At 38.9% G+C, this 13,503-nt stretch overlaps 1 protein-coding gene across 1 annotated transcript; it reads left to right on the forward strand.

Annotated features, from left to right (window-relative positions):
- The first annotated feature begins 1,371 nt into the window (after positions 1-1,371).
- On the forward strand, positions 1,372-11,102 carry LOC129205327 (nephrocan-like). The gene is made up of 3 exons (XM_054822661.1): positions 1,372-1,560; positions 6,523-7,424; positions 10,655-11,102. Exons 1-3 carry the CDS (start codon positions 1,372-1,374, stop codon positions 11,100-11,102), a joined length of 1,539 nt encoding a protein of 512 aa, XP_054678636.1.
- The last annotated feature ends 2,401 nt before the right edge of the window (positions 11,103-13,503 follow it).

Raw genomic sequence — 13,503 nt, forward strand, 5'->3', positions numbered from 1 at the left:
CCATTGCTAATCCTGCTCACCCACTCATTTTTGCTCATTTGATCACTATGGCATAAGTCAGGCAGGATTTCTCTGCATAGCTTGTTAAACATGCCATTTTGACAGGCTGCTTTAGGAAAAGGTTTCTGCTCTTGCTGTTTGGTTTAGCAGATGCTGGGTTGGAGTTCTGTACTCGCAGTGTAAGGGATTAAGGAGACAGAAGGATCTCCAGGAGGGAATATGGCAATTGTCCAGTGTAAACCCAGCTGCATCCAATAGGCATTCCCATTGAGGACTGTCTCCAGTTCAGTTATCCATTTGTTAAATCAACCTGACATCATCTTCTGCTTGGAAAAATAACTGGCCTAGTTCTGCATTCAAGGAATAGGATTAGCTACTGCTGACGATATGACAGAGAGGATGGAAGGAAGCAGGTAACAGTGCAAAGCAGATCGGTATGATAAGATACAGAGGTTTCTTAAGTACTCTGCTTTGTATGTTGTAAATTGCTGAGTAGAAAGCAAAAAACAATGCATAGAAAGTTCCTTATTCACAGCCAAACCGTAAGCCTTTCAAAACTGTACGTCTCTAGCTGCCACTACTAGCAGATATATGAGAAAAGCACTAGTAAGTAGAGAGAAAACTCTGAGGGGAACCTTGATGTTCTCCATCTGTCATGGGGTAAATAGGTCTTATTGATCATCTGCCGCTTGATTTATACTAAATGCTTTCAAGCATTTCATATTTGTAATTTTCAAATACAAGAATAATTAAATTTTGATTTATGGGAATTACACAAACATAGGTAACAATCTTTGAAAAATGCATACCAACCAGCAGCACTCAGCTGTACCACAGATATTCAGAAAGTGAATAGAATGTTTTAGCTTTAAAATAATAGCTGCCTGAGTTTTGGAGCTTTTTTGGGGTCCAAATAATGCCAGAGGAAGAGTGAAAAAGCTTCAGTGTTGGCTGTAGTTGTGTTTTTACTGTTTCTAATACTGGGTCACAGAAGATACAAAGGTTTTACAGCCCCACTATAAAACAGCTCTTTATCTTTTCTCCACTAATTCTGTGGTGTCACATTTAACAAAACTAGGAAACTGGAGATAATATGGATGTTTGCAGATTAGATGTCAGGTAATAAATAACACTAATTTCACATACCTACAAATGTAAAGGGACCTTATCACTGTTTAAGTTTCTCACTCTTTGTAATGCCTGCCAACATTTTAACCCAGGCAAATTACGGCATTGTTTTTGCTGTTTTTTCACTAGGATAAAATACACAGTCATAATATCCTTTTATCAGATTTCATGGTATAAAAGGACTTTGGTGCTTAATTCAAGCTGTATGTTGCTGAGACAATTTCAGAGCTCCTGTTTTGGAAGATGTATTTATCTTACCTTTTAGTTGTCGTCTTTTCTCTTCACAGTGGTCTAAGTACCACTTGCCCAAGAAGGTGCAGCTGTGACCCTGCCCAGTCAGTGCAATGCTACAGAGCTACGGAGATCCCCAGAGAGATTCCTTTTACCACCAGGAGACTCTACATCAGTCACAGCAAAATTAAACAACTCCAGGTAGGAAAAAATCCAGTAAAAATATTTTCTGTAGTGTGCTGTAACCAAAAGCTGGGCTTCCCAGACGGTGGTGGCTTTCAAGTGACGGGAGGATCTTATTCCATGTTCTAAAAACTGATGAAATGCTGCCAGATCTTGGTTTTATTTTTACTTACTTTTTAAGGATATGTAAATATATTCCTGTAGTGTTTTCATCATCCTGCAGTCTCCGAGCACTAGTTCATGCTGCCACAGTGCTATTTTGTATGCAACTCAAAAAACAGTAATTTACAAATAGGAGCCAAATGCTGACTTGTTTTTCCTATGGTCAAATAACCATTGAATTTCAGAGTAATTTTTTAACTTGTTAAAGCTTTTGCTACTTTTGATGCAATATAATAATTTTTCACAGTAAATGGAAAAGTTTTATGTAGCTAGAATCGTTTCCCTAATGAATGAAATTGAAGTTCTTTTCCCCCTCTGGAGTTGCAAGTGTCACATAGAACTACTATTAGAAACAGCAGAGAGAGTAAGTTAGAGTCTAAGGCAGAGCGTGAGATGTTTCTAAAAGCAATGCTAGGCCTATCTAATAACCCGTATAAACATTAGCAGCTTCTAACTGAAGCCACCAGCTATTTGTGTTATTAAAAAAGTTTATTCTGGGTTTATTGAGGCATCACTGGATGACATTATTAAAGGCATGATCAGTTTATGTTCATTTTGCACTGCACTCTGGAACGGTGCTTCTCTGTTTCCTATCCTGAAATATATTTATTTAATAAATTCAACTTCTGTAGATAGAGACAAGGGAAATAAAACCACCTGTATTACACATGCTTGCTGTGTGTCAATTTAATACAGATAATAAGCAATGTTAGATTCAAGAGAGATACATTTTCTCATAAGTATGCTTGTCCTTTTACAAAGAATATAACTGCTCTGAAATGCATCTTTGATTTTGCTCTCAGGATTGAATGAAATAGGCTAGAAGGCAGCTTAGAGCAGCATCGAGGATACCTGTTGCCCACTGACAAATTGTCAGCAATTTTACAATTTAACTCTGAGAAAGAGTTTACTTCTCTTTTAGCCACTACTACTATCTCTGGTTTTCTAGTTTTAGCTCCCGTACCTACAAGAGTCAAAGTTCATTGGTGTGATTTAGCTATATTAACATGCTCTAGTTAAACAAAAGATCTGTCAGATTAGTTCTTTATTAGGAAATACATTTTCTGGGAAAAAAAACCCTGATTATTTTCTTTCTGAGAAAAGGCTGGGGAGCCATTTTTCCTTTCTTAGGCTAGTTGCCCATACCTGTCAGCCAGTTCTGACTAGGTACTAGGTTCTGACTAGAGCAAAAGACAGGTGTTATAAAGCATTTAAATGTTGGATATAAGTGAACAGAGTAGTGGAATAAATGTTTTATGACTGTTCAGAACAAATGGTGCGTGAAACCATTCAAAGAGAGAGTTTTTCGCTTTATACATTAATTCAACTGAGCGATCAGTATGCCTTACTTCTACTACTGACTTCGTGCTGAAAGGAAAGAAGTGCTTTCATGCTCTCTGCTTGTAGTTATGTAGATTCTTTTCTGAAGATTAGACTGGGTCTGTGAATATATTTTTCGCTTTTCTTTCCATGCAACAAATTATGCTTCTGAGGTTTTGACATCATAAATACATATGCTTAATTTTACACAGCTGAGCAATTCCACTGGCACATATCATAGTACTTGTAGACATAGGTTTTGATTTCTGCTTGTCAAGTACATGTCTGGAAGTGCTAAAGGAACTCTAGGGGTTTTTTGTTTCTTGGGGTTTTTTTGTGTTTTAGTTTTTCTTTTTTAAACTCCATCATTTACCTAATCTTAGAGAAAATAGCATATCTTCAAAAAGAAGTTGAATGGAAGCCTAGATTTCCCACAGCTGACCTCCAAGAGAATTTTATACATAAGCGTTCACATATACTATGGTTTGGCAATTAGCCACCTCAGAAGAATAAACAAATATTGTTGCAAACTGAGCACCAATTACTTTTGGAAATTACTTTGCATTGGTTATTATTAAAATTGTAAAGAAATGCAAAAGAAAAGAAGATATGTTTGTATGGTAAATATAGTGTGTTCTGAAGAAAAACAAGGAAAAAACGTATATCTTTTTTACCCAGATCAACTGTGTATTTCTACTGATAGGGTTGATCAACACTGAAAACACTGGTTGGGATTTTTGCTTTTGGTATTTTTACAAACTAGGGTTTGTTATAAACAGATTTCATAATAACAAAACTAGATTAATTTTAGCATCTTTTTCAATAATGTCTGCCTCCTCCTTGATTTGAAGACCTGTTTATTTTCACTTTAGGATTTAGTTTATTTCTAACTATATTAATATGCATGGTTTTATCCGCTAAAAGAAAATTGTTTATCTGGCCCCCACAATAGGGGACTGGTTTAAGAAACTGCTTATAACAAATCCCAGTTCACTAAAATTCTAAAAGCAAAATAAAGAAGTCATTAAAAAAATGACAAAATTATTAAAATATTTCTATTAAAATAACAGTATCTTAGATCCATTTTCAGGAGATGTACTTTTTAAAATGTAAAACTATATTAGTATCACTTTACAGACAGTCCAGTTAGAGAATAAAACATCACTTTGTAGGAAAAGAGAGCTGGTAGGCTTTCAAATATGATTGATGCATATTAGAAAGACTGGGTGGTTTGTAAGAGCATGGATAAATGTTTAAGTCTCCTAACAGCATGGTCACAAAGCCTAGCAAAACATACCAAATAGGCAGAAAATAGAAATTATAATAATCCACATTAAGAAGCCTAACATCATTACAGAATGAATGTCTGTACATTGACCTTCACGTAGCTCTCTGTCACTTAATAAGATGAAAATTAAGCCTCTTAGAGACATACAGCAATCAACTAAGGAAAAGCAAGAAATATTGCTTTTGAATTTACAGGAGAAAATGTGTTGAACTTATGAAGGTTTACAATTGTTTCAATATCCTTATGACTGTTTTATCACTTACAGATGACTATGCTTTTTTGTTCTTGAGCAATGCAGTTCATTCCTATCTGACTTCTCATAATAAAGCTTTGCAAGATTAGACTCCTAATCATGACCAAAACTGGACATGCAATTCTGTAACTGCTATATAGCTATATATATATGTATATGACAAAACTGCATTTATAGAAAAAATAGAAAATGGACAACCTTGTTATTTACTGTTGAGAATATCAGGTTTTTATGGAGGTACATTCCCTCATTGAACTTAAATGTAATTGATGGCGAAATCTGCATCAATAGAGGTTCCATTTCTATACTTTCTCACTAACTGCATCAAATCTTGCAATGCTTGGAAATGACTTTACAAGACAGAATAAATGTAATCAGAAGGTAGTGACAACTGGGTATACCAAAGCAAAATGAAATCTGACTGTTTCTCAGCTCTGTGGGCTCTAATTTTAACAGAAGTTAAAATGCAGAGTTTGTAGCTAAGGTGAAGAGATACCACTCAAAAACATGCAAGAGTTGGATAAATGAAGCTAGAAGGAATCTTTTAATAGTCACCTTTATAAGCTGATTTAACATACATAAGTATGATAGCCAAATGTATTCAATCAAGATCATAGAATAAAATTACTACCCAGAACCTGTGCTGTGAAAGGCCGTACCTACTGCCTTCCATGTAGATTCCTGACTGGGATGAGGGGTTATGCTGTAGAACATGCTTTATGGCTTCTCCTAATGAGAGTAAAATGTGCTGATAGGTACTAAGCCCTGGGAGAAATAGCATGAATACTATAGTGTTAGTTTAACATCTCTTACTGATCTGGTACTCCGGAGACCTGCAGTGAGATGTTTATTGGACATGAGAAGGGAAAGTGGATGAGGACACTCCTTCCCACCTGTCCCATGAAGAACACCTGCTCATCTTGCTCTGAGCTTTCTGTGTTTCCCATATAAGTGAATTTTTAAAAATCAAGCACCTAGGTCAATGGGCAGCATCTCTGATAATTTCAGAAAACTACTGTTTAAGCAACTGGTGTTCTCAGAGAACTCCTGGTTTCGCTGTCATTGCGTGCTTCCTCAAATCTTGGCTTGGAGGAAATTGCCAGATTCATTTAAGTTTCCTTCTTGACTTGAGACTCAAGATGGCAAGCTTTGTAAACAAGCAGATTCCAACAGAGCAGAAAAATAATGAAACAATTAGTATCCCTCTGTATATTATAGTCACAGTCAACATCTAAATTCCATTTACCACTGCAAATCATCTCTTTATCAGCAACTAACAAAAACTAAGTTCCTGTAAAAGCAATCTGTTCCACTGAGGTGATTTTCAGGTCAAGCTGATCTGACAGTTTTGGTTTGGTCATCTTAATATGTGAGTGTTTTACTTTAAAGAAAAGGAGAGACAGCGGGGGGAAGAGAAGAAATACAAGTGTCAGATTTTAGTGTCCTGCCAAAACTTTATAGAAGGGAGAGGTGATGATATGCATGTGTACTTCCTCTGGGGAATACACACTGCAGTGGCACTACTGCTGATATATGGAAATGGCTGTATGATGAACTCAAAACAGCTCCAGCAAGCTCCATTGAGCGCAGTGAACATTAACAACCACCTACTCTCTGCAAAGATTTCTGCCACTGGTGATATTAACTCTCCATTTTATATAGGCTATCCACCAGGCAGAAATAAAAGGAATATATTCCTTCTTTAAACATGTGCGTTCACTCAAAACCAGACACAATATGAACTTAAACAACAAAATTCTAGAAATGTAAGTAAATACTGTCAAACCACAGGTACCTATAGTAGCACCTCTATCGTTACCATTTCTCTCAGTTTCTCATTCTAAAAATATAGTTTCTCAATTTTCTAGCAATTGTTAGAACATCCAGAAGTAACCAGTGAGGAGATCCATAAATAGATGGTGTACTGTCACATGAATGATTGTTTTTTCTCTTTAAGATTACTGACTTCAGGAGAATGTCAGCCCTTGAAGAGCTGGTCCTGTCATGCAGTGGCACAGAATCAATAGAAAACAACACTTTCAAAGCTCTGAGCACCTTGAAGTCCCTGGAACTCTACAAAAATCAGCTAAAGAAAATACCCACCTTCCTCCCATCTGGCCTTGAAATTTTAAAACTTGCTGATAACTCTATCAACGTTCTGCATGCATCTGACTTTGAAGGTTTGATGAAACTAAGGGTGCTCGATATTCGGAACAACTTGATTGCGACTCTGCCTCCGAGTGTATTTTCTTCCCTTTGCAATTTACAAAGTCTAATTCTGGATGGCAACAACATGGAATCTGTGTCTGCACCACTTAAGCTTCCTAGGCTGAAGTATCTGAGCATGGCTGATAATAAACTGAACTCGTTCCCAGCCAACTTCTTTGCATCTTTCCGAAATCTACAGTTTCTCAGTTTAAGTGGCAACTTTCTGACAAAAGTGCCTCTTGACCTACCTAAATCCCTGCTGTCACTAAAATTAGAGAAAAACCAACTTAAAACAATAAAACTTCGAGACATGAAACACCTAGAAAACCTGTCTGAGTTCTTCCTGTCAGAAAATCAGCTAACATCAATAGATGGTGCCCAGCTTCTTCCTAACTTAACAACACTGGAGCTCTCTAAGAACCAGCTCCATTCTATGCCTCTCAGGCTGCCCAGCAGACTGCAGAAACTCGACTGCAGCAATAACCTGATTCAAAGGGTGACAGCACAGGACTTCCAAGGACTACAAGACCTCAAGCACTTGTTTCTCGACAACAATGCTGTTAGCATGTTTGAGGCAGGAGCTCTTCAGCAGTGTGTGCAGCTTTCGAATCTGGCGCTGGAACAGAATCTCCTAATTTCTATTCCGCTGAGGCAAGTGAATCTGAGGACTGCTGGTTGCCAGGTGTCATCTCTCCTTCCTTACATTATGAGAATGAGGGCCAAACTGGAAAAAAATTTGTATTCAGTCATGGTAGAAGTCTATCCATACCATAAACCCCTTGCCATAACTGGCACTAATTAGCACTCTTGTTAGCGGTCTCAGCATAGAAGCAGAGCTGTTTTCATTACACCTGGGGCCCCCAGCGAATCCGCTCATTTCCCATCTTTCCCTGCCAGTGAGACTACTTTGTTTAATTAGCACATGAATAAGAGGAGCCTGCTAGGAGAATATAACAGAATGATTACTGAGAATTTATACTGCTGCTTAGATTTATCTTCCCCCATAACACAAATTAATACAGCATTCAATGAAAAGGAAAGACAGCAATTTTAAAGCTGATGTTTCTACCAACCCACACTGAGTTTATTATTGTTAAAATATTAAGATTTCAGGAGCTGAGTCTGGTCAAAAAGAATGTGCTTTTCCAGTGGATATTAGCATTCCCAACTTCATTAAATTCACACATTACCAAGTATTTGGAATGCGTATAAGCTCTCCAGCTTCAGGCTATAAGCAAAATTACAGTCAAAGGAGCACAGAAGAAACATCCCTTGGGCACGCTGTGTTCATTAACGCCCTGCTTACAGGTTCTCTCACATTCATCTGAGTGTTGGTCCTGGCCATTATCAGAGATGGTATGTTAAGCCAAATGGAGGCTGGTCTGATATAAAGTGGCAATTTTATTATTTCAAAAAGCTGTGCAATAAGATGGCATAAAAATAGTGAAGTAATTCCATTAACATCAACTTCTTTAACACAACTGCACTATTAAATTTTATTTTTATGGCCTGTGGACAGGTTTAACTAGCCCAAATAAATAATGCAGTAAAATTTCAATTCATTTAGCATCAGGTCCTTTAGCATTTGAATCTATCTGGCAGCAGCTTTATAATCAGAAAGTGATTTAGTGGTGTATAAATATTTTATTTCAGTCTAGCTTGACAGGAATGTTTAATGCTTTCCAGTTACTTTAGTATTGTCTAATCCATCTTATTTTACAACCTTCGTAGTCAAGAGAATTAACAGGAAGGAGTTCTCTATTAGCCTTTAAACAGTACAGCTTTTTTAGGAGATATTGGGGACTTGCATTTTCAACTCAGCAATGAATACAGATTTCAAGGGGAGGCAGTAAATGTAAAAGAGGGGAAAAAATGACAAGATGTAAAATTTACATACTTAATTGTCTGATGATCACCAGGTATGCATGGATATACAGAAATAAAAGTATTACTTCTGACAGTTATCTGAGAACTCAGTCACTAGTGTCAAAGGTTAAAAAATGTAGTTAATGTGCCACAGTTAATGGGTTATTTGGTAGGAATGAGGAGAAAGCAAGCTTCTTTTGTTTTTTTCTGTGAAGAAAATAATCCACAAGTCCAAGTGTTTTCAGGACTTCATAAAATCTTGCAGGGAGTGGTGAGAATGCAGGGAAGAGTCTAATGATACTCCCTGGAGCGGCAGCAGCACAGTGTGACTGCCATGGTCAGCTCCCAGGTGAGCATTGCTTCTCTGCCAGCAGCAGGATCGCTCATCATGTATTCCAGTGCCATTTTTTTTCTCAAGCTCAACGCAGCCCGAAGTCAAACAATACAGCCATAAAGCCTAAGTCTAACATTAGTACAATAAGACTTTTCACAGGTTTCAGGACTTGCTGGTCAGGCTTCAGACTGTAATCAGTTTGGATAAATATCTCAGGTGATATGCTACTGCCTTTGACTTAGTGGCGCAAGGGTTTTACCCCAGAGTACCCTTCTGGCATTACAGTGTCACATTGGGCAACTATAATCATCGCCTCTGGTTAGGCTTCAAAACAGATTTACTGCAGTTGCAAGCATTTGGTAAGATCAAATTTTGTGGAGTGACTCATCATATCAACGCATGAAATTCTCATCTCCCCCAGGAAATATAGCACAATACAGAACTGCCCTACTCTTGAAATCGTCCCACTGAAGTTGTGAGATTTACACAAATATAGCAACCACCTTTCACCCTAAGAGGTCAAACTCAGCTTCACAAAAAACAGCCGGTGAGGGTCACAATGTACCCTCTCAGTAATTTTCAAAGGTATCTCATATCATTATATTGAGATAAACTATCACATCAACCTTTACCAGTTGTGGTATACTGCTGTTCTATTCTGAATAGCTCTTGGCAGTATTAATCCCTGAGAGTTTCAGTGAACAAGTTTCCTTAAAATCTCTAACCATGACCCCTAATTTAATCATCTTGCATACTACTATAGTAAAATGATTTTTAAGGTACTTTCAAATTAATTTTATTAAAAATATTCCATGCCAATTGACTGGCTTTTCTGTCAAGCACTTGTCACTAACTGCAGCAGGAGGAAATTAGAAGATCATAAATGAGCAAGACTTTTGAAATAAAACAGTCTTATCATACAAATTTGTAAGATGCATGAAAATAAGAATGATACTGACCAGTCTAGTATCATATCCAGAGATGATCAGCTTTTTTAAAAAAAAAATGTAACCAGTTCTAATTCTCTGAAGTACTATTTATAAAGACCATCAAAAAGCACTTCTATTTTCCCTGTTGCTGATTTCTTAAACAGGATGTCATCAGGTGGACTATTTCTCTGATGGTTAATGTTTGAATCTGATGGGAGCTGGAGAACAAAACGGAAGAAAAAATCTCATTCTTTATGAACTAAAAACCCTTTTTAAACAAATCATATATAGAAGTACTTGAAGGAGCAGTGTTGCCATGCTTCTTGAAATGTTTGGTCTTTCATGGTGCTATAATTTGGTTGTTGGCATACTTACAGCATTGAAGAGTACAAAATGAATTTTTAAGCTTGATACTTAATTGCACCTATAACTTTCTTCATAGTACAGTACAGTAGGACTGCTGTTTAGTTCAGTTGCACAAACACAGTCAGTACAGGTCTGAACTGCAATAATTTGGGAAAACAGTTCAAGTGTGCATAGACAGTATTCCTATAACTTAAAAAAAAATAAAAAGACATGAAGACTTTAGGACCACATCTTTTTTTTTGCAGAAGACTGCATTTTTTGATAGTGATATTTTTATTTTAATACGTCAGATGTGCCCGGGCAAATACCCACCACCAAATACCACTTGCACAAACAGAATCAATATGATGAACATAACACCTTTGTGTTGTTTTATTTTTATTCAGACTTCCAGACACCCTTGCTAGATTGGATCTAAAGGGAAATGACATAGAGGATGTTGGAGAACAAGAGCTGAAGGACTTGAAACAGCTTCAAGTTCTAAATTTACGGAACAACAAGATATCTGCCTTGGATCGCAAAGTCTTAGAGTGTTTACCTCGTCTCCGTCATCTGTATTTAGATGGAAACCCTTGGAACTGCACCTGTGACCTTCTCAGAACCAGAAGAGCGCTGGTGGCCAAAGGAACGGATGTAAGGGGAGGGCAGTGCGCGGCACCGGCAGAAAGCCGAGGGGAAAGTTGGATGTCTTCCAAAAAGATTCTGCAGCAGTGTGAAGATAATCTGTCTTCCATGGAAAGAGGCAAAGAGGACAGAAAGAAAATGAAACCCAGTGAGGCCTCCAGAGTTGGAGTAAACACAGATGATGATTACTATGATTATGAATTAGATTAACCCCATGGTTAACCTATGGTGAACCTGAAAGTTGTCCAGAGCTGCCTCTAGCACCAGCATCTCTACTGACAACCAGCCTGCTGGTTTGCCATTAACTCTTTCTCTTTAATTTGTACTATAAGAGCTAATAGCTGGTGACAGAAGGGCTACAGAAAGGATGTCATTTTAAACTGAAAATCGTAAAGAAAATAGTTTTTCTATGCCATTAGTACTATGTAGTTTGAGGGAAGTAAGAATACAATGACTATGTCTTAGAAAAGCAGTCTATAACTCTGTATGGACCTTTTTATAGTAGAACATTCTTATAGTTGCATAAAAACTCCATAAATAAAATCCTACAATACCACAAGATATTATTACTAGGAGTCTGGCATTCAACACATGTAAACTCACAGGTCTGCAGTTTGAGATGGAAAGTTACAGGGATGTGGGAAATTTCTCAGGATTGTTCAGAGATTCTTGCTTTAGAGAAATGAATTTAATTTTTCCTGAAATAATTTCCTCTTTTATTTATTTTAGACTAGTTTAAATTACATTAGACTAAATTAGCTGAGCTCCGGGCAAACCACAGAAGGCTCATCTTCATCACAGCAAATGCAACAAACAGAAGAATCACTGTCCTGGTTAATGAGACTGAATACTAGTTCCACAGTTAACTAATAGTGAGGAATAAAAACACTGGGATCAGTTTGACCCGATTCTGTTGTTGTAAACAGAAGAAGGGAGATTCTCAGAAATTAGATCTCTACCTCTGGCAAATATTAGGCTAAGATCAAGTGAGATGAAGTTTTTGGAAGAGTTCATTTTGGTAGCTGAATAGCTAATTGACTACAGTATAACTCAAGATGCTGTGTGTGTACTTTGGGTTAGGTGCACTTCATGTGGGAGTACACACTGCAAGCGCCCCTCTTCACTGGCAGGAACCTTCCAGACTTTTGCACGCACAAAAAAAAAAAAAAAAAGACTTAATGGTACATGCATCAACTCTGATGTATGTACAAGTTTTATCGAGCAGTTCCCAAAGTGCTTGAAAACTAAACAAAATTGGATTACTAAGACCACTAAACCCAGTGACTTACAAACAGTAATCTAAGGGGTTTCCTGGCAGTTCATAAATCTTGGCTGATAACTGAGGAGTAATAACACCAGCAAATTACTTTTCAAAGCAAACAGTTCCTATTATTCTTTATCTCCTGTTGGCATTCAGTAACTGAGTAATCGCTCACATCCACAGAGGCTGTTTTGTCAGGTGTCAGAGTGCAGCTATTTGGTTATGTCGCCTATCCAAATGCATCTGACACTTGGGTTTCTTAGGAACCCAACACATTAAGCTATACAACTGGAATAGAAAGACCCAAGTTCGTTTTTCTTTACATTTTAACTTTTTTAACGTATCATCAGCCACCCAAATTTTTGGTAGCTAAAGACTTAGCTGTTTACAGAACAGCACAAGCCTTCCTAGCAGTTTGACTGTGTTATTTTTGTTGGCTAAACGTTGGGCTGTATTGGAAGTCTGGGAAGTAGTTATTTTCTGAGCAAGAAAAATATTTTCATGATACGGAATTTTTCATTCAGTTTTATATTGGCAGATTCTTTTCACAGAGTACTTTAAATATCTCCCTGTGTCATTTCAGCCCACTCATCCGTCTGACGGCACAGGCCTAGCTTGTTAGCTCTTGCTCCGTCTTTTGCCTGCAGTGGGATTTGTATCTTTGGAATCTGTGGGCCGTTACAAGCCAGGGTGGCAAAAACCTGGGAACCGCAGGTTTTGTGGGAGACTGCAGAATGGGGTGCGCATCCCCGAGGCCTCACTGTCTCGGCCACGGCAGGGACATGCTCAGCGGGTTTCCGGGGGCCGCGCTCCCCCCGTTTCCCATGCCCACGCTGCAGAACCGCCTAGCGAGTGCTTGCGGCGTGCTTTGAGGGTGAGGCGTCCTGTTTAACAGAGACACCCGTGAGGCCTGGCTGCCTCCGTGGTGCTATTTCCCGCTGTTTCAAACGCCAGCGTGAACGAGCTGCTACAGGCGCCCAGAAGACCAAGGCACGGGGTCGGGCGCAGGGAGGGTCTTAAGATGAGCCCCTGAAACGGCCGGAAGATGGGGGGGCCTTGCCGCCCGGCCTGAAAACGAGCTCGGCAGCTCGAGGCTAAGCAGGGAGTAGCTAAGCTCTTCTTAAACACCACGTCCCCGGCTCTGGCCGCCACCGCCCGGCTCCGGGCCCCAGCCACAGATGGGGGCGCCGCAGCCACGGCCGCCAGGGCGCGCGGCCCCGCCCGAGACCCCGCCCGCGCCCCGCCCCGGGCCGTTCCCAGCCTCCCCTCTCCTCCTCGCCCCGCCCTGTCTCTTCCCTCAAAGCCACGTCATTCGCTCTCCGCGGACGGAAGTGACGATGGCCTGCCTGT

The sequence above is a fragment of the Grus americana genome, chromosome 3, assembly GCF_028858705.1.
Source record: "Grus americana isolate bGruAme1 chromosome 3, bGruAme1.mat, whole genome shotgun sequence".
Taxonomy (NCBI): domain Eukaryota; kingdom Metazoa; phylum Chordata; class Aves; order Gruiformes; family Gruidae; genus Grus; species Grus americana.

Excerpts from the sequence above, each read along its gene's own strand:
- LOC129205327 (XM_054822661.1), top strand. The coding sequence starts at position 1,372 with ATGTATTTATCTTACCTTTTAGTTGTCGTCTTTTCTCTTCACAGTGGT. Across the intron at positions 1,561-6,522 it reads GCAAAATTAAACAACTCCAG|ATTACTGACTTCAGGAGAAT; the intron begins GTAGGAAAAAAT and ends TTTCTCTTTAAG. Across the intron at positions 7,425-10,654 it reads CTAATTTCTATTCCGCTGAG|ACTTCCAGACACCCTTGCTA; the intron begins GCAAGTGAATCT and ends ATTTTTATTCAG.